Source organism: Typopeltis vanoorti, chromosome 25 (assembly GCF_054136105.1).
Source record: "Typopeltis vanoorti isolate ZY-2024b chromosome 25, IOZ_Tvanoo_1.0, whole genome shotgun sequence".
Classification (NCBI taxonomy): Eukaryota; Metazoa; Arthropoda; class Arachnida; order Uropygi; family Thelyphonidae; genus Typopeltis; species Typopeltis vanoorti.
In genome coordinates this window covers 34,598,899-34,619,729 of record NC_143573.1, presented here as the reverse complement: position 1 = coordinate 34,619,729, position 20,831 = coordinate 34,598,899, and the positions used below count along the sequence as shown (strand labels likewise).

The window sequence follows — 20,831 nt, the reverse complement described above, 5'->3', positions numbered from 1 at the left end:
AACCCTCCAAGCAGCTGCTAACATTACCGTAACTCGTTGTCTAAATGACATCTTATAATTTATTTCTTTTTTAACACATACACATCATGATGAGGAAATACGTCATGCTGACGAAAGGGAAGTAGCGAATGGCTGAGGCTGTTTTGTCAATTACCTCATATCCAGTAGTTTCGCTCCTATTTTGAAATGGTTTAATTCTTATATTACTTTTCTCTTTTAAAATTGATTACTTTTATTCTATTAAAATATATAAACTTATTCTGAACATTTTTATACATCAGAACTTTTGGAATCTAAAATGCTCGTGATAGCAAGTTATTTACGTATTCCGGATATTTACTGCGGTCTTAGCGGTCTTTCACAGAGAACCAATAAAGAGTGTTGCGTTGCTTCCACTTGTCTTTCTGGTACCGGTTCGTACAAAGGAACAAATATATACATACATATATTATAGCAATGGCAGGTTTTGATCCCGTGTCGTTTATGAAAGATTTTGTTGCGGGTGGTATAGCCGCTGCAATATCAAAAACAGCCGTAGCACCTATCGAACGTGTAAAACTTCTCTTACAAGTGCAGCATGCGTCAAAGCAGATATCTCCAGACAAGCATTATAAAGGTGAGTCAAGAGTAATTTGCCCTATGCATATCCTGCATCGGTATAATTTCGTTTCTCCGCCATCTTGTGTAATGTTATCAAAAAAGTTTTTTGTTTGTTAGTTTTAAATTAATACAATCATCTGACCCGATTGGCATTTTGATAGGTAGATGATATTACTTTGGAACGAAAATTTTAGAATAAATGATTTGAGATCGACTTAAAGAGCAAATACTTTGGATCCCATACTACCTCACAGAATCAACTACTACTTTAAATTGCAAATGCAAAATCGCTTTGATTGCAGTTATGAATAAAATGAGCTTATGAAAAGATCGTACATCAATTCTGATATACAATTAACCAACCTTTCGCTTTTTTTGGGGGGGGCGAATTCTGTTTAATTCAGGATTGGAAAAATAGATCTATGTAAACATAAATATGAATTGGGAAGGGGCGAAACAGCGAGAAGGAAATATGAATCTTCTGAATGTTCAAATCTTTTTTGAAAGTGTTCAAAAGATGCTTGTATAACAGTACCGAGCAGGAAATCGCTTTCCTGTTCTCCAAACCTGGATAGGTGTCACGGATGGTCATGGAATCTGATGGTAAATAAGTAAAGGTGAAAGCTACTTCTATCCGAGTCACTTTGAATGAGAAAAAATCAGACTAATTCTCGATATTAATATCTCATTGTGACCATATCCCATGGAAGCAAGTTTAGGTTGGTCACGTGAGTGGAATGCGGTTACATTATCGATGCCTCACGAATTGACTTTTAATGGCGGAATTAAAAGCGCAATGGGAAAGGATAACCCACCATGTGTACTTGATTGGAAAATGGCAATTCTAATTTCCTTATGACATGTATGAGATTTTTTTCCAGCAGAAGGTTAGCCGGTCTTGTGACAAGGTGGAAAATTTATCTTACAAAGCAAACGCGTCTTAAAACTCGGTTGGCAAAATGCATTTGATTGGATTGAATATACGGAGGAGCCTATGATGATTCCAAATAATTAAATTTTAGGACCTTATCGGGGATTAGTGCACCGCTGCTGCCTCAGTTTCTCAATTTAAGAACTGTTAACACATGCCATTGTGGAATGTAAATTTTTCATAACTACTGCCATCAGTGGCACACTCCAGGATTTAATCTTGGTGGGGGGAGTTGAAGTATCATACATTGAATACGTATAATCAGTCATAAGTCATATCATACATTGAATACTACCTATGACTAATTATCTGCATTGATCACCAATACGTGATACCCATGATCTCCTCTGGCCCAGCTCGGGTAAATGAAGTAGTGCTCGGTCTGCCTGAGCACTACTTCGTTTGCCTTGCATTCACAGCCGCCATGATTCCGAGAGCAACAAGGTATTCTCACCTTGTGTGACCGTTAATTCATAAGTAGTATAGAAACAGAAGACACGACACAACGTAAATAAAAAATGAATTTTAATTAGGAAGAGATTTTTGTTAATTTTTTGAGTATATTTTTTCTTTTGGAGGGGGACAGGGCCCCTTGTTCCCCTACCCCTGGGTGGTGTGCCACTGACTGCCATAACACCTTTTTTTTTTTTTTCTAACAACAATAACATTGCAAAAGTTTCACTCTATAAAACAAATGGCAGAGTACATGGAACTTCATTCCATGAACAGAAAGAGTGTAATTTCTATAAATTATTAATTTAAAAAATGGTATATTTCATACATCAGATCTAAACCAAGCATATCTTACAGTTGCTGAGAAAAGGTTAGTGTGCAGACATGCACATCAAGTTTGTGTTCAAGAAATAAGGCAGCTGATAAATGGAAGGATTAGAGGGATTGCTTGTTTGTCACGTGGCAATTTCTAGTAGGTCTTGCAAGTGAACAGGATTGTATATGTAGTGTATTGATAAAGAATGTCTTGTCTTCAATTTTTGATAGCACAATGAGATTGGAGTATTATATGAATACATAGCAAAGCTGTATTAATTGCATAAAATTACAATGAAACAATCCTACAAGACCAGACTATTTGTATCAAATTCATGATTAAGATATCAGTGCAGAAAGAATGAGGAATTGTTTTTGGTATATAATTACATGCTTTTTTAGCATAGTCTATCAGTTAACATTGAAGAAATTAGTTTGAAGTTTGCATGGTTCATGAAACTAATATAGTATGCTATCAGCACCCAACTGGACTGGATTTATTGTGTGGAGCATGGATAAGTGCCTCTGTAGCACAATTGGAAGAACGATGGTACGTTGCACCATTCAATTGGAAAAGGCCTAAGTTAGAGTCTCATCATGATGGGAGGAATCTTTATATGGACTTTTTCAATCGAAAGTGAGTTAGCTGATCTCATACGGAGGTAGCAGGGTTTTTCATCCCGCATACAGACAAATCGGCTCTTCAGAACACACGCAATTTATAGACAAAAAATACTACTTGTGGTGGTGGTGGGTGGTAGATGGTGCCTGATGTAGATGATTGGTAGTAGAGGTTGTGTTGTGATGGAGAGTTATACAATAGGTGTCCTCCTGCAATGAGTCTTTGGACTACTTGGAGGTGTCGAATAATAATATGCAAAAGGCAGTATATATAAAGAACAGTACTGAAGCACTAGCATTTGCAAGTTTGTTAATTGGAATTTTACCTAATGTTGGACAATGTTAAACTGTCAACATGCTCAGTTGCCATTTTTCCATGACATCTGTTCAGAATTAGCTGAAATAAGGATGATAACTTGTTGGTGAACAGTAGCTGGAATTAAATATCCATTACAAAAAGACTTCTAATACTTAAGAAGTCTTTTTGTAATGGATATTTAATTCTTCAGTGCCTCAAAGAATTGAAGTGCTGGAGTAGTAGCCATTGAATAATAAAAACATTACCATTTGGAAATAGATATTAGACTTTCCAGTTAAGGCATAATGCTAATAGAAAAATAGTTTTTCTTCTACAATAAGTTTAGGAGAATAGGTTTCCACTAAAGATCTTAATCTGATTTCTTGCATCATTTAATCGAAGAGTAACTTGACCTATCAAGTTGCCTCAAACGTATGGTGGTTCGAATATTGCCTGTCACAGACGTTATCTGAGATATGCTATGGAGATTTTAATGCACATAAGCAGCATAAAAGAAAAATGTATAATGGAAACCTGAAGTCCTAAGAAGCTCTCTGTAGTTGCTGGGAGGTCGGTTACTGCTTTCATATAACCATATTTAAGATTCTTAAAAAAATGAGCTTCTGGTTCCAAAAAATGTTATGTTTAATGAAACTTTCTAAAAATCTTTAAGAACACGGAATAAAAAAATCACATAAAGGGGCATTCATTTTTAACAAATAAGTTAGTTTCCATATATATATATATATATATATATATATATATATTTTTTTTTTTTTTTTTTTTTTTTTTTTTTCACATAAAGGAAATTCTCCAACCATGATAGTGCCACTAATCAATTTATGAAACTAGTGTTGTGACTTATTGGGACATTAAAATAAACTCTTGGTTGAGTTTATTTTATTTTTGCATGGTGAGTAATTTTGCATAATTTGTCAAACCTTGGTAATAACATTACTATAATCTGTATGCCGAGTTATTGATGTGCAGGGAAGAAATGGTTTCTCTCTTCTCCATTGTAGCCATTGAATATAGGGAGGCAAGGGAAGCCAAGTTCCAATAGAAGTTGGTAGCTCTAACTAGAATTTCAATGTTATTGGTTCATAACATTGAAACAATGTTATGAAACAATTATGTCATATTATTGGTGGTGGTGGGGGGGAAACCTACAGTTCACAGGAAACCTACTTGTGATGGGTAGGTTTCCTGTGAACTGAGGAAGTATCATAAGGGAGATCTGTGATTGTTCAGTAAATATTCTTTTTCTATGGTGGAAGATGAAATCACCAATACCTGTGAGCTACTGGTCAAATAGCTGCCATAGCGCAATTGGAAGAACAACAGAACATTGCGCTCTTCGATTGGAAAAGACCTGGGTTCGATTCTCGTTGTAACGAGGGGAATCCTTATATATGTGGGCTTTTTCAGTTGAAGGTGAATTAGCCAATCTCATACAGTGGTAGCAGGGTTTTTCTCCCAGAAACTCAGGTTTTTTTCATCCCACTTACAGACAAAAAATACTATTGTTGGTGGTGATAGATGGCAGTGATGGTAGTTGGAGAATTAAGTAGTAGTGGAGAGGATGAGATGTATTTAGCGAAGTGGAGTAGTGTGCCCTCCCACGATGAGTCCTTGGACTCCCTGGAGGTGTCACGTGGTAATAATAAATGGGGAACACATCAGTATATCTTAGCCAGGTGAAGGTTTGAGCTTGTATCGAAAACATGTTTTTCAAAATGCTTTGTATAAAAATCAGCTACAGGAGGGAAGTGCATTACTCTGCCTTCTGTTTGTATATTATGGTGTCAAGTGAAGTAACTGGCACAGATATCGGAATTGAAGAGATTAGTATCTGGAGGGGATGCATTTAAGTAAAGTTAAGGTATTGGGGAATATTGGTGAGTTTGTTATGATGAAACATAGAATTTTCACCCAGTATCAAGGGCTTCATTATGACTTTCAAATTAAACTGGAACAGGTTTCTCTTCTATTTTAATTTGTAAGTCCACTGAAAAATCCATAAGTTTAATTTATTTGACTAATATCTTGTGGGAGTGGGGTCAGATAAAAAAAAAAAAAAAGTCATAAGACCTGTAGCATCATTGTTGTGTGTGAGCAGTCTCTCTCTCTTCCATCTTATGTCTGGGGACCCGTGACCTTGTGTGAGCAATATCTAAGGGATAATTTGGTGTAGTTAATTTGGGGATCCCATAAGATAATATTAAGTTTTCTTCTAGAAATTAGTTGGGGATCATAATCTAAAGGTTGGTGTGGTTTTTATTTGTTGGTATGACATCACAGTGGTATCCTTTTCAGTTCTAGTGATTATATTTTTACCTTTTGTATAATTATCATGGAGAGAGATTTTTGTAGGCTGCAAAGCTTGTGCAAGGATGTTTAACACATCAAGCCAGGCATTGGCAGTATCTAGAGGCAGATGCTGTGTTGTGTATGCATCATGGGGCCTGTCAGAACTTGACAATATGTTACAGCAAAGTTGTTTCATGGTTAAGGTTTTTTAGGGGTTAGTAATTTGCTGGTTGTGTTGCTGAATATCTAATTCAGCAATACTGATAGCATGATTGGTTTTGACATCACTTTATTCCAGTATTCTGAAACGTGCTTTACGTGAAACGTGAAATTATTGCAGTTCTGAAATCTATCTGGCTAAGACACGTTATTTATTCCTTTACTTACTATTATAATAACGGAATTAACTCACGTAAAATATTGTTTATTCATAAAATTTTTGCCTGAGTATCACAGGCATCATTAGTGCAGGTACAAAGGCTAATTAATCAATAACTGTTATATTAACAAAGTGCCACCTAAGTGGCTAAGGTTAAATTTCCTAAATTTATTTTAAAAAAAAATTGAATAAAAATATATATATGTATACAATTACAATAAGGTACCCATAATATATTTTTTTCCAAAGCATAGACAGAAGTATTCGATCCTTACTCCAAAAAACAGCTAACAGGACAAGATTTGAGTTTGCAAAAATTCTTTTTTAATGCCAAGCCTCCTCGCCAAACCTATTGTACGCTGAACAAAAAGCACTGAAATCGCTAAAAAATAACAAGAACCTAATTATTACGAAAGCTGACAAAGGGAAGGCTGTAGTCATTCGAGACAGAAGAGAATACAAGAGAAAAATGTCACTGTTACTCCGTGACTATTCAACTTATAGGCCCCTCACTTCAGATCCTACTGGTGGTCAAATAAAAAGGCTTAATGCTCTTATAGAAAAAATATCGACATGGGATGAAGATAAAAAAGAAAACACTCAAGACCTCCTTCGGCTGCCCACTGAGATTATATAGTCTTCCAAAGTACATAAGCCAGGAATCCCATTAAGACCTGTTGTAGACTGTATAGGTTGTCCCATCTACAAAATATCAAAATTTCTGCCAAATTTACTCACTACTTCAACTAGAAGAAGTGCTAAAAAAATTCTGTGGATTTCAGAAATAAAATTTCAATCTGCATCTAGACGATTCGGAGATTATGATTAGTCTAGATGTTGTTTCGCTATTTACGAATGTTCCGTTGGTGGACAGCATTGAATTACTGCACCAAAAATTTCCTCCAGACATAGTCAAATTTGAATTTGTAATAAAGTCCGGTTATTTTTCTTCAAAAACCAGTTACACCAACAAATAGAAGGAACAGTAATGGGTAATCCCATATCTCCTGCTATTGCCAACTATTTCATAGAGCACTTCGAACAACGTAACTTTGACAACATTACACCCAGACCTAACCTTTAGTTCAGATATGTGGATGACATTTTTGCCGTTTGGAAGGGCACTTCGGGAGAATTACAACAGTTTCTCTCAAAAAATAAATGCACTTCATCCAAGGTTCCAGTTCACCCTAGAAGTAGAAGTAAATAAACAGCCTTTCTAGACCTCTTAATTCTTCACCAACCAGATGGTAACCTACAATTCAGTCTATATGAAGGAGACTCATACAGGCCAGTCAGTGGTGTAACTAGAGCTGTTGCCACCCAGGGCGGTCCCTGAGTTTGCTGCCCCTCTCAACACACATCAAAAATATTACAAAAAGTCAAAATGATGTATAGGGAAATAAATTAAAACACTGTTTATTTTTGAAGTAAAATTTTAATTTCAACATTCTAAAATGTTGTTATTCTTGCTTTTCTGTTAGCAAAATCATCGATGACATTGGTGAAGTCTATTTCATAGTAATGTAAGTAATTCTTAATCAAATTTTATTTAGAAAAACTCCTCTCACAACTAGCAGCACATACAGCAATTGTGAGGAAAATTTGCAGTAGTATTACAATATTTGGAAATGAGTTCTCGAGACTGTATTTTAGAATTAACTGCTTTAAGTTGTTGTGTTTCAGCATCCTCTTCAAATACAGAAGAACCTAATGGAAATTCTTTACAAAGAAACATGTGAAACATTACTTCTCCCCTTATCTAAACAGATCTGATGGTCTACGTCTTTCCCCCATGTGGGAGATAGTAATCTATAAATCAGCAAATCTTTCCTAACTTTTAATTGTATACACACACATATTAGCACTCACACTAGGGGGTGCTATCTCCCCTCCCCCACCCCATGTTTCGGACTGGTAGGCCGGTTCTCCTCGAATTTTGAAGACTGCACTTAGGGTAGCCCCTGAGTGTCGAGCGCCCAACCCTCAGAGTTCTTGACTGGTAGGCAGGTTCTTCTTGGATTTTGAACTAGAAAGGGTTCCCCCCCCCCCCTGAGTTCCAGACTGGTGGGCCGGTTCTTGAATTTTGAAGACTCAAAAGGGACCCCCCCAACACCCCCGAGTTTCTGACTAGTAGGCTGATTCTCCTTGAATTCTGATGACTCGAATTTTGAAGACTCGGCACTTAGGGTAGCTCCTGAGTTTCAAAACATTTCAAAAAACATGACTTAAAAAGGCTTAATATTTTATGTATATATAGGGTGTGTGTGTGTGTGTGTGTATATCATTTAAATAAATTTAGGAAATTTAACCTTACCACTTAGGTGGTGCTTTGTTAATATAAGTTATTGTCTAATTAGCCTTTTTACCTGTACTGATGATGTCTGTGATACTCAAGGGAAAATTCTACGAATAAACAATATTTTCATGAGTTAATTCCATTATTATAATAGTAAGTAATATGTCTACTCATGGTAGTTCCTTATTTAAACTTATATTATTTATTCCTCCAACACTATATTTCATCACCCCAGAATCTGGTTTACTATTGAAAGTCTCTTCTACACATTTTATTCACATCTCCTTGAGTACTTTCTCAGTTTACAGAAAACCTATTCAAATGGTACATTTGCAAATTTTCCTATCACTTTCCCTAGCAGTGGTGGAAAACAGGTTAACAGAGCTATTAACATCTGTTCTATCCGGAATTCTCTCACAGCTGAACTCTCCTTTTAGTCATTGTACATTTCTAATTACTGCAATGCTGAAAAATGAACAGTACTTTAGCTTCCTGCATCTTCCATCCCTCTCAACAGAGGCAGTGGTAATAGCATTAATCTACCTGATAGAGATCCAAAAAAAAACAGACTAATATCTTTGTACTGCTTTCAAGCTCAACTTGAAGCTTGCATTGCAGCTTAATTAGCAGATTTAAAAAAAATCAACCAATGGTTGTGAGAAACTTCCCTAGACTTGGGAAAGTTATTCTTGATTTACCTCTCTAACAGCTAAGGCTGCTTATACCCCCAGTGCTTGTCCATTGGGACTTTAAGTTTATACAGGTAGGTATTCAATAATCTGGACCTGAAGGGTGCCGGATTTCGGATGGTTATATATGCTGTATATTTTTAACAGCAAATGACTACCTGTACAGTCCTTTAAAGAAAGAAAATTAAACACTTAAATGAAAAGCTTATGAAATTTTAATGTTCAACTAAATATAACGGTTCTACAGAATTTTAATTAATAAAATGTTGATGGTGGTGACAGCATATTTGGTTGACTTGAAGTTAATGGCAGTGGATTATCAAGTGTGGATGCCACTGCTGCTTCTTCCTGCTTCCTAGCTATTTTCTTGAATATATTGTGCAGTGTCTGCTGCTTCATATATTTGGGTCTTTCTCTAATAAGTTTATCTTAGAGCAAGTAAACATTCATGATTTATTTTTCACTTACAAAACTTCATTGCTCTAGTATAGCCAGCAGGTCAGTTGTCAACGTAATTAACCTGTCAATAGAGATTCTTTCTCTCACATCTTCCTCATTTTTGTCACTGCTTTCATCTTCATCACTACCTGTAGAGGCATTTCTCTCCAGACTTTTAACCATATCTACAATTTCAGAATCAGTGTAATGAACTGTAGGCACATTATCGACATTCATCCATTCTGTTAAAACATCTTCATTTATCTTTGATGAAAGCTCCTTGGCACCAGGATTAGTTACATCTTTATGAGCTTAAGAAGTTCCTGTATGAGCTGCTTTTCTTTGGGAAGCCTAAACCCTGCAATATTATTTTCAGTGTCTTCGTTAGAATGAGAAGTAAACATTAAACTTGGCCACAATTTATGCCATCCATTTTTCAGTGTTGATGTTTTCATAGACTTCCATGCATTGGCAACACAGTACACTGCATCCTTAATGTTGAATTCTTTTATGAACTTCTGTACTGGGGTGCCTGAATTAACTGAACTCATTAGGTGACTCATTAACAGAGATCGATACTTACACTTCATAGAATATAATACCATTGTCCTGTGGTTGAATTAGTGATATGCAGTTGGGTGGGAGGTAGAAACAAAAACATTATCTTTCTCTAGAACATCGAATGTGCCGAACAATTGTCTAAAATAAGTATCTTTGCAATTAGGGTCTAATCCAACCGAGTTACAGTGAACCCTAGCCTCAGGAACAAAACAGTTTTGAAACCAATCCGATGTAATATTAGTGGTAACCCACCCCTTCTTGTTGGCACATTAATGGACAGGAAACTTTGAAGGCCCTCAGATGTAAACTTTTTCTGATAACGAGCAACTTGCATCTATGGTTACCTGCAGCATTAGAGCAGCACATTACCGTGGCGCAATCCTTCGAAGCTTTAAACCCCGATGCTGATTCTGCATCCTCAGTTGTTAGTTCTTTTTGGTGTAAATCTTCAAAACAAGGCAGTCTCGTCAGCATTGTACACTTGTTCAGAACTTAAATGTTCATCACTAACTAACTTTGCAAATTCATCCACATATGCACTAGCCACATCTTTGTCTGCTAAACGTTTTTCCCCACACACTGCACGAAACTGTAAGCCATGTCGCGACTTGAAACGATGCAACCAATCTGAATATTCACACTTGTGTTGCAATCCCAGCTCTTCATAAAACATTTTGGCTTGTTCCTTTAATAAATTACCAGAAATTTCCACACCTTCATTTACATGAAAATTAAACCAGCTTATGAGAACTTGGTCCAGTTCCGAACTTTTTCCCCCCATCATTGACTTCCTTACAAACATTTGCTTTTTTGATACAGTGTCAGAAAAGCACTTGAACAGTTTTTTTTCTGTTTTTTAATATCATACACTGTTGAAGAGCCAATGTCATGTTTCACAAATGGTTTGCACAGACACATCACTATCAAGTTTTTTAGCACTTCCACTCTCTCTGCGATCGACAACGTGCGATGTTTATGTTTTACGCCACCTCTTTTCTTTGTTGAATCCATAATGGGGCTATACAGCAGCAAATAAATGATAAAATGAGAAGGAATAAGCAGGTTATCGCAATGCTTATCGACTACAATGCCATCAAAACATAAACAGTGGCGTGCCAACACGGTAAATTTGAAAATGCACGCTCCGAAATCCATGCCGGAGATCTGAAGGAACCGGATTATCGATGGCTGGATTTTTGAATGCCTACCTATAGTCTAATACCTTCCACTTTTTTTTTTTTTTTTTTATTATGATGGGAGGATAGAGAAGATAGAACAGGAGGAGGAGTACTGTTGATGATAGCTGATGTGTTGCAGCCAAAGAAAGTAGTATATCATGATGATAGACATGTGAATGAGAGTTCATTTGAGGCAGTCTGGTGCGAAATAGTGACCAACGCAACCAAATATACAGTTGGATGCTGCTATGGGCCAGGGAGTACGGGGGGAGATATTGAATTCATGCATCAGCAACTTAGTGCAATGAGTGAAGGCGTAGTGATTATTATGGGGGATTTTAATTATGGTGATATCAATTGGAAGGAGGAATTATCACGTAGCAAAAAGGAAATGGAGTTCATACATCTTCTACGAGATAATTACTTGAAACAGCACATAACTGAAGGGACACGTGGTGTGAGAGTGTTGGACCTGGTTATTGGTTCAGAGGTTATATGCATAAGTAAGGTGTCCTCGTTACCTCCAGTTGGTGAAAGCGATCATGTGGTATTGACTTGGGAGGTTGCAAAATCTATGGATTTTTCTATTAAGAAGGGGTATGTACGGAACTACAGGTTAGGCAATTATAACAAGCTTCGGAGTGAGCTTGCAGCCATCCCATGGCAGAACATATTGCAAGGAAAAGATGTTAGCAGTGCTTGGGATAAAATCAGCGGGTATCTGAGGAAAGCAATATCAGATTGTGTCCCCATGGTCAGGAGGTCAAACAAGGCAGGCATTAGATGGATGAGCAGTAGTATCAAGCTTGAACTGCAAAAAAAGAAAATGTTATGGAGAATTTACAAGGAGAAAGGCGATCAGGACACCCATGAGCAGTACAAGGCTCAAGCTAGGAAGGTTACCAGCATAGTAAGAAAAGCTAAATCAGATTATGAGAAGACCTTAGCCAAAGAGATCAAGGGTAATCCCAAAGAGTTCTTCCGCTATGTGGCAAGTAAGAGGAAGAATGACTTCGGAAGGATAACCTTAGTGGGTGCTGATGGTATTGAGGTGACAAAATCAGATGTAATAGTCGAGTTACTGAGTGATCACTTTTCAAAAGTCTATCACCCAAGTGAGGATATCTCTATACCTATAGCAATACCTAATGCGAGAATTGAAGCTAAAGAATCAGAGGTATTAAATATATTGCAAAACTTAAATGCAAACACTGCGGTAGGCTTAGATGGAATATCAGCTCGGGTGTTGCGTGAATGTGCAAATGAATTGTCAACCCCTCTTACCTGGATATTTAATTTAAGTTTGAACTCTGGTATGGTCCCTAGGGAGTGGAAGTTAGGCAAAGTGGTTCCTTTGCATAAGGGTGGCTCTAAAACTGCGGTATTGAATTACAGACCAATCACCATCTCAGGAGTAGTGGTAAAAGTATTGGAAAAGTTGGTTAAAGACAAAATTCAAGAATGGGTGGATCTGGATATGATACTCTATAGAGGCCAACATGGTTTTGTTAAAGGTAGATCCTGCCTTAGCAATCTATTAACTATTCATAATAGAATAACATCAGAGTTGGACAAAGGAACTGGCTACACAGTGGTACTTCTGGATTTTGCTAAGGCTTTTGACAGGATACCCCATAGAACACTGTTACGCAAATTGGAGCAGATGGGAATGGATAATAAATTGGTGATATGGATAGGAGAATGGCTCAGGGAGAGATACCATAAGTGGTGTATGGAGGAGCCGAGTCCAGAATGAGGCAGGTGACCAGTGGTGTGCCTCAGGGCTCTGTGCTTGGGCCAATGTTGTTTAATTTGTATATAAATGATATAGGAAACGGCTTAAAGGGAGATATTCAGTTGTTTGCTGATGATGCAAAGTTGTGTAGTGCAATAAAAAAATCAAGCTGATGTTGAAAGTTTGCAGGAGGATTTAAATAAGCTGGTAAAATAGGCAAAAGAAAATGGATGTCAGTTCAATGTGGAAAAGTGTAAAGTCATGCATTTTGGGATTAAAAGATTACCAGCTGTGTACTACATCGATGGAAAGGTACTCCAAGAGATTGATGAGGCTAGGGACTTAGGGGTATTGGTAGATAGGGAGATGAAGTTCAGAGGACACATTGCTAAGGTGTCCAAGATTGCACATAGGATTACTTGGTTGTTGAGGAACACACTGACATCCAGAGATAAAGAGGTTATTATTCCCCTTTATAAAGCATTGATACTTCCACATTTGGATTACTGTGCTCAGGTCTGGTCACCTGGATTCCTTGGAGATGAGGAGGCTGTGGATAGGGTTCAGAGAAGAGTGACCAAGTTGGTGAGTGATATAAAAAATGCTCCCTACATTGATAGATTGAGAGCTTGTGGATTGCAGAGATTGGTTGATAGGCGAAGAAGAGGGGATATGATAGAAACATTCAAATTACTAAAAGGTTTTTATAGGATTGATGCAGGGGAAATGTTTCAGCTGTGTTATAGTGATGGAAGAACAAGAGGTCATCTCTGGAAATTAAAGAAGAGTGTGGTTAACAAGGGTGTCAGAACAAGGTTTTTTGCCTGGAGGGTGGTGAATGAGTGGAATTCATTGCCTGACTTAGTTGTGAGCTCTTCGTCTGTAAATGAATTCAAGAAGAGATATGGCAGATATTGTTTTGCTAGTTTGGGTCTCCCGCGATGAGTCTACTGACTCCATGGAGATACCCGTAATAATAATAATTATAGTTTTTGTATTGTATCCTAAATATCTCTGACAGACAATATATGGAACCGTTCTTTCATTGTGCTGTTTTCACTATGTTAAAGATTACTTAGGTTAAAGTTTAAGTACTAGTGTGATCTCTTGATTATCTGACCCATTAATGGGTTAGTGTGTCAAGTGATTTCAGGTACAGCATCATGCAAGCATTGTTGCTATTAAGCAACAATTTAATAGTAAAAATGATCTCACCAATGGTGAGATCATTTTTAAAGAAAATTAAAATCCATCAATTTTAAAGAAAATTAATTGTGATGCTTGGCTTTTATACTGTTACAAAGTGTGTAATGAATTCCATTCATGTGATGTTTAAACATGAAACATTGGGTTCATAGTCAGTATTCAGTTATTATTGTTGTTGTTAATTGGTATCTCCATGGAGTCAATACTCATTGCAGGAGGCCTATAGCATAGTTCACAAGATACCTATCATGATGATGAGCCTATATTTTCACCCACTATAGGGTGAAGGCTTCTTCCCATTGGTGACCCAGTCCATCTTAGGAGAGCGTATACATATTTATACAAACGAATGTATGAAGGTGAAAGACATCCATGCCCTAAGGGATTTGAACATCTTTTAATTATTTTAATACAACAAAAAAAATATATATATATATATATATATATATATATATATATATATATATATATATATTGGAATAAAATATTTATTTCTCTATTTTGGAAAACCAAAGTTAGAAAAAACAGCAGATTGATTAAAAACTCACAAGTTACAGGAGGTGCTGGTTGATTTAAAAAAAAAAAAAAAAAAAAAATTAATGTGAAATTTGGCATTGGACCTCGCAATATTTTCATAGTCAAGTTGATATAAAGAATTGGCCAATCCCAGACAATCATCCAAATGATCATTTGTAATTTGGTTTCTTAATTGATTTTTTATGATGGTCGTATTTGAAAATGCGGATTCTGACAAGTATGTCGATCCGAAACACGACAGAATTTTTTGCGCAATATCAGTTAATATTGGGAATTTTTCATGTGCATACTTTCAAATGACTTCATTGTTTATTGATTTTAAATGTAAACTATTCTGAATGTTTATTATCTCAAGTTCTACTTCAGCTTGGTTTATATCAAACAGCCGACTAATTTTATTTGAAATTTCTGTGATCAAGTTTTCTTGAAATGGATTATTGATAAAAGATACGATCATTTCAGTTTTATTAAAATCTTTAAATCTTAGAATTAGTTGGGGAAGAAATAAATTCATTTCACAAATAAATTCTTTTAAATCATAGCAAAGCATTTCTTGATTTTGTTCAAAAAATTTTAATAAATATGGGAGATGTCTAAATTTGCAGTCATTTATATTTTTCTTTAATAAAAGTAAGTATTGTTGAAAGTTTTTATTGAACTTAACATGTCAATTAAATTTTTATCTCTACCTTGTAACTCTAAATTTAAATTGCTTAATTTTGTACAGAAATCTACTAAAAATAAGTGTAACAACCATCTTTTATCACTCAATTGTGGATAAATATCTCCTCTTTCATCAAGAAAAATTTTTATATCGTTAATTAATACAAGAAATCTTTCTAAAAATTGACTTCTGCTGAGCCAGCGAACATTATTGTACAACAGAAGTTCCCTATCATCATCTACCTGTAATTTAAATAACTGCCATTGCAGGGCTTTTCCTCGAACAGAATTTACAATTTTAAATGTAATATCCACAACATCGTTTGTGTTTAATCTTTTACTACACAGTACTTGTTGGTGAATAATACAGTGGTATGTTGAAAAAAGCTGGATATTTGTTTGGCATTTGATGAATTTGTGAAACACAAATTCATCAAATGCCGAAAAAATGTCTTTTCCTCAGTCCTTCCCAATAATGGTATAATTTTCAAAAGTTCTTCTTTACTTGAATAATCTTGAAATACCATGCGAATAAATACCATTAACTGAGCAATATCAGTGAAGTCGTTTGATTCATCAAATTGTAATGAAAATGCAATACTTTGGTGAATGTTTGACATTAACCTGGCCTGGAAACTTTTCTCTGGCAATTGGAACTCTTCCTTTCAGCAATTTGAAACCTTGTCTGCAGCCTAGAAGTAGTGTCTCTCTCTCGCGACATCTCGAACCTCCTTTCTGGAGGTTGGAAACTCCTCTCTCAAACAACATGGATCCGGGCAGTCTCTCTGACAGCAATTCTGGAACCAGGACCCCTTCTGCTTGCTTCAGTCCCTTTTTATTGGCCTCCTCTGAGACCTCGCATGAAGTTTGGCATGCCTTTTGTTCTCCTCCGCTTTCTTTTGATTGTAAGTTGCCAGCCATCAGAAAGTTGTTTGAACTCTTTCTGACTGACTTCAGATATGTTTACACTTAGAGCTGGCAGGCCTTTCTCATACATACAAGTTTCAATAACAATCTTTCTAATGATGCCATGTACAGCTTCAGCGACAAAAACATTGCGTTTGTTTTTAACACTCAACATATTCTTATTAAAGTAGTATATTCAGTTAGCTTCAAAAGAGTTATTTACAAAAACATCTAATACAAACTATACCAAGACAAACAAAGTTTATTTTTTTACAATATTCAAATGGACTTAACCTAAGTAAAAAAAATCGATGTAATGTGCTTTGGAATATTTAAGCTACAATAGAGTTTTTACACTTTGCTTATAATTGTATTCACTCAGCTCACTGTTCGACTTCCACTGATCCAAATTAATTCATTTGCCGAGACTTATAAGAAAATTACTGATTTGACAATTTTAACGAAAAATAAATAAGCAATAGCAATACACTTAAAGCAAATTAAAAATAATACAAAATAATGATAAATAAAATACTATGTTTTCAGTTTTAATTAAATTTGTAAGTAAGGAGGAATACACAAGAGATCGACCAAAAATCGCTTCTCGATCGATGGGTTGAACACCCCTGTCCTATAGCAAAGTGTAGTGGAACAGGAACTACACTGCACCATCCCAAAGCTAACAAATCAAAAGTAAAATTACAAATTCAGATTGTTTCAGAAAGATAAGATTTTCTTGCTGCTGCTTTTTAATTTAAATACCTGGATATTCTTTAAAGAAAGATGTTAATTTAGAAATTTTAGATCTAGTTATGTGAGTATTTTTGACTACTACTAAACTTTGAGGCTCACAATGGTATCAGATTGAATTTGATTGAACAGAATTACAGAGGGATAAATTTTCTATAAATTAGAAGCATGAATATAATTTTTAGATTGTAGATTAATCTCTTTGCCAGTGTAAGACTGCTGCTCAGAGGCCTGAAGTTGCTTGAAAAAGTTCCACATTCAATCTCTAGAGTAGAATTTCTACACGAGGATAAAAATGAATTTAAAAAATTTAAGTAAAATAGAAAATCCTATTAGAAAAACCTTTGCCTGCCCATGTTACTAATGTACTATAGGTTTACATCCTTTTGTGGAATGGAGTTACATAAAAAAAAAAAAAAAAATAGCATTATGAAAGTAGTGTGTATATAAAAATAAGACAAGTTGGTTGAAAGATTTCATAAGAGAAGACGAGGAATTATGCAGATAGCATGGCAAGAAAAGCACAAAAGGCTGCAGCATTAGGATACATTGGAAAATATGCTCTTAAGAAAGGAAGCAAGTAAATACTATAAAGGGATAAAAATAGTTTGCTGAAAAGAATAAGGCTAGAAGATGGGGGCACTGAGATTTTGAATGCAGAAAACAACTGATATAAGAAATTCAATGATGGAAGAACTGCTATACAGATCTAAATATTATATTAGAACCAATATCTAAAATGAACATGGAGGTCAAAGGGCATGCAGCAATATGTGGAGGTGCTTAAGACAAATTGCTGCTGATAAATTGCAAGCAGTCTTTAATAACAGATATGATGCAAAGAAGCAATATAATTATACTTCTGAAGAAAGGTCTTACTAATTGTGAAAATCGGAGTGGAATTGGTCAATATCTATAAAATTTTGATAAAATGGGATTAAAGGTGAAAGTGAAATGATATTAAGGCATGTTGGTTTTAGGATCTGTTAGACTACTACGTCACATTTTTACCTTGAGGAATGTTATTGAACAAGTGTAGAATTTAGATTATAGATTTTGCTAAAGCATTTGACTATTGATACATTACTTAGAAATAAATTTTGGAGGCTATGAGATTTCTGACAAATATGAGAGAATAATAATAATTGTATAAACAAAGAAAAGGTTCTGTTATTGCGTGGCAAGCATCAGGATGGTTTGAGATAAGGACTGATGTGAGACATGTTGCATAATGTCTGGATTATTGTTTAACATAGTCGGTTTGATTCAAAAAAAGCTATAGGTATGAGGGAAAGGATGAAGCTCTATAACTGGAAGACCTCGGAGTAGCCTTTTAGGGAATGCAGAGAACTGACCAGGGTTTCTGACCTAATGTCCAATCCTCACCTTGTGGTAAACCCTTAGCAAAACCCATGCTGGTCATTGCAATGCAGATTCACTGTCAACCCATTTCTAAATGTGGGCCCTAACTAATTTTTCCAAAATCTTCATCACACCTCAGATACTGATTGGTTGATAGTTGGATACATCGGTCTTTGCATCATTCCTGTGTAATCTTCCATGTTCCAAGAAATATGTGTACTGTTTGGCTCACATTAATGTTTTTTTCAAATCATGCATTCAACTAGTAACCCATACTCATTTTATATACTTAGTTCTATTAAAGAAATAGAACTAAGTATATAAAATGTTTACACTTGTCCTGTAATGAACAAACAGAACTGTTAGTGGAACATACATTATGGCAAGTCAGAGCTAGTAGAGTAGGTACTGGAGACCTCATAAGGTTAATCCTTCAAAGAAAATTATAGTGCTACACAAACACCAGCTGAAACACTGGAATTAGTGTCAGAAATGAATTTCTCTAAATGTAAAGTAGCTGTCATAATTTACTCAGAATTTGGGAATTTTAGATGGTGCCTTTTTTTTATAATTGCATTTCTACAATTTATTGTATTGCTTTTTTCTTTGACTTAAAATATCAGTAACTTAAATTAACATTTACAGTTTGAACTGATTAAAGATTGGAATGTAATATGGTTTTGTTAATCTGTATATGGATTCATGGTGGAGCATTCTTAGTTCAAATATTTAATGTGTACCAGATTACTCTAGCATGATTTAAATCCCATTCATTCCAAATTTATAGGGGAGGTGGCAGGTTTCATTTTTTGTTAATAAAAACTGAATTTGAATAATTTTTCATATTATCAATCTGCTAATTTTTGTTAATTATTTGTTTTCTAGGAATAATTGATTGTTTTATAAGAATTCCAAAAGAACAAGGATTTTTTAGCTACTGGAGAGGTAATTTAGCCAATGTTATCAGGTATTTCCCTACTCAGGCACTCAACTTCGCATTCAAGGATAAATACAAGCAAGTATTTTTAGGAGGAGTAGATAAGAAAACTCAGTTTTGGCGATACTTTCTTGGAAACCTAGCATCTGGTGGTGCTGCTGGTGCTACTTCCTTGTGTTTTGTGTATCCTCTAGACTTTGCAAGAACAAGATTAGCTGCTGATATTGGAAAAGGTGCAGGAGAAAGAGAGTTTTCAGGGCTTGGTAATTGCCTTGCTAAAATCTTCAAACATGATGGAATTGGTGGTCTTTACAGAGGCTTTAATGTGTCTGTCCAGGGCATTATTATTTATCGTGCTGCATATTTCGGCTTCTTTGACACTGCCAAAGGTATGCTTCCTGATCCAAAGAAAACCCCAATTGTTATTTCCTGGATGATTGCACAGACTGTAACAACAGTTGCAGGTATCATTTCCTATCCTTTTGATACAGTGCGGCGACGGATGATGATGCAGAGTGGACGTGCAAAAACCGACCTAATGTATAAGAATACACTTGACTGCTGGGTCAAAATTTATAGGTCTGAAGGAGGTAACGCATTCTTCAAGGGTGCATTATCCAATGTAATACGAGGTACTGGCGGTGCTCTAGTACTTGTTCTCTATGATGAGATCAAGAATTTTATTTTCTGAGCCAACTGCTATTTGCATTCCAAAGGACTGTAGGATCAATCATGGATTAAGGTTATTAGTGGTGGAGCACACATATATATATATTTATGCATGTGTGTGTATATGTAATGTTATTCAGATGTATTTGTTTATTTTGTGGAGATACATTCCACCATCTCATAGTATCGGAACAATCTAAACCCCCTGTATATGTAGTTGGCCAGAAATTATCGGAATAAAAGATAAAAAAGTTATTTGATGGAAATGTTCATTCTTAAGCCTTTATTCTGTTTTATTTTTCTCCATAGCTGATAGTATTTAAGCTTTAAGTTATTAATGACTGCTTTGAAAAGATGGTTTTCAGTTTCCATACAAGTGAAATTATTTTTGATAACCTTATTTTTTTAATAAGGTTCTTGTAATAACTAAGAGGATTTAATGAGCAATTAAAATCTTTATTTTACAGTTGATTTAAATCACTGTTACACATAGAACACAGATTTCAGTTTAATATCATGTGACTAACACTTTCTGGTACTTAATGCAATTTGAAGATAATTAGGATATTCTAGTTAATGTAAAGTAGTCAACTTGTTTAGATTTCAAGACTTTGGAAGAATAGTATTATAAACTACAGTCAGATTTATCTGGTATTTATGTTATAACGGTCCTTAAAAACCTTTATATAAGGATTCCAGGGGACATTTCTTTCAGTTTGAAGAAAATCAGGATTACCACATCTCTCTACCTGTTCTCAGTATTATGGTAAGTAATAAATTCCTTATTTATTATCTCACCTGTTCTATTAATGTAAATATATTTGCAAAAATATATCCTTGTTGGGGATCTAAATAGCCGAGTATGAAATGATTGTCAGACATATAAAAATATTTTGGGAAAATTTGGAGAAAAGAACTAGTACCAACATAAGAAGCCTGAATGGCAAAAGAAATGGAGCTAACTGAGGAATTGGATAAATACCAGATCAACATA

At 35.4% G+C, this 20,831-nt stretch overlaps 1 protein-coding gene across 1 annotated transcript; it reads left to right on the top strand.

Moving 5' to 3' along the window:
• Positions 1-398: 398 nt before the first annotated feature.
• Positions 399-20,092, top strand: LOC150092648 (ADP/ATP translocase 3-like). The gene is made up of 2 exons (XM_090414408.1): positions 399-616; positions 19,117-20,092. The coding sequence occupies exons 1-2, from the start codon at positions 457-459 to the stop codon at positions 19,857-19,859; spliced, it is 903 nt and encodes a 300-aa protein (XP_090270534.1). The 5' UTR covers positions 399-456; the 3' UTR covers positions 19,860-20,092.
• The last annotated feature ends 739 nt before the right edge of the window (positions 20,093-20,831 follow it).

Coding starts and splice junctions, on each gene's coding strand:
- LOC150092648 (XM_090414408.1), top strand. CDS start 457: ATGGCAGGTTTTGATCCCGTGTCGTTTATGAAAGATTTTGTTGCGGGT. Junction 617..19,116: donor TCCAGACAAGCATTATAAAG/GTGAGTCAAGAG, acceptor TTTGTTTTCTAG/GAATAATTGATTGTTTTATA.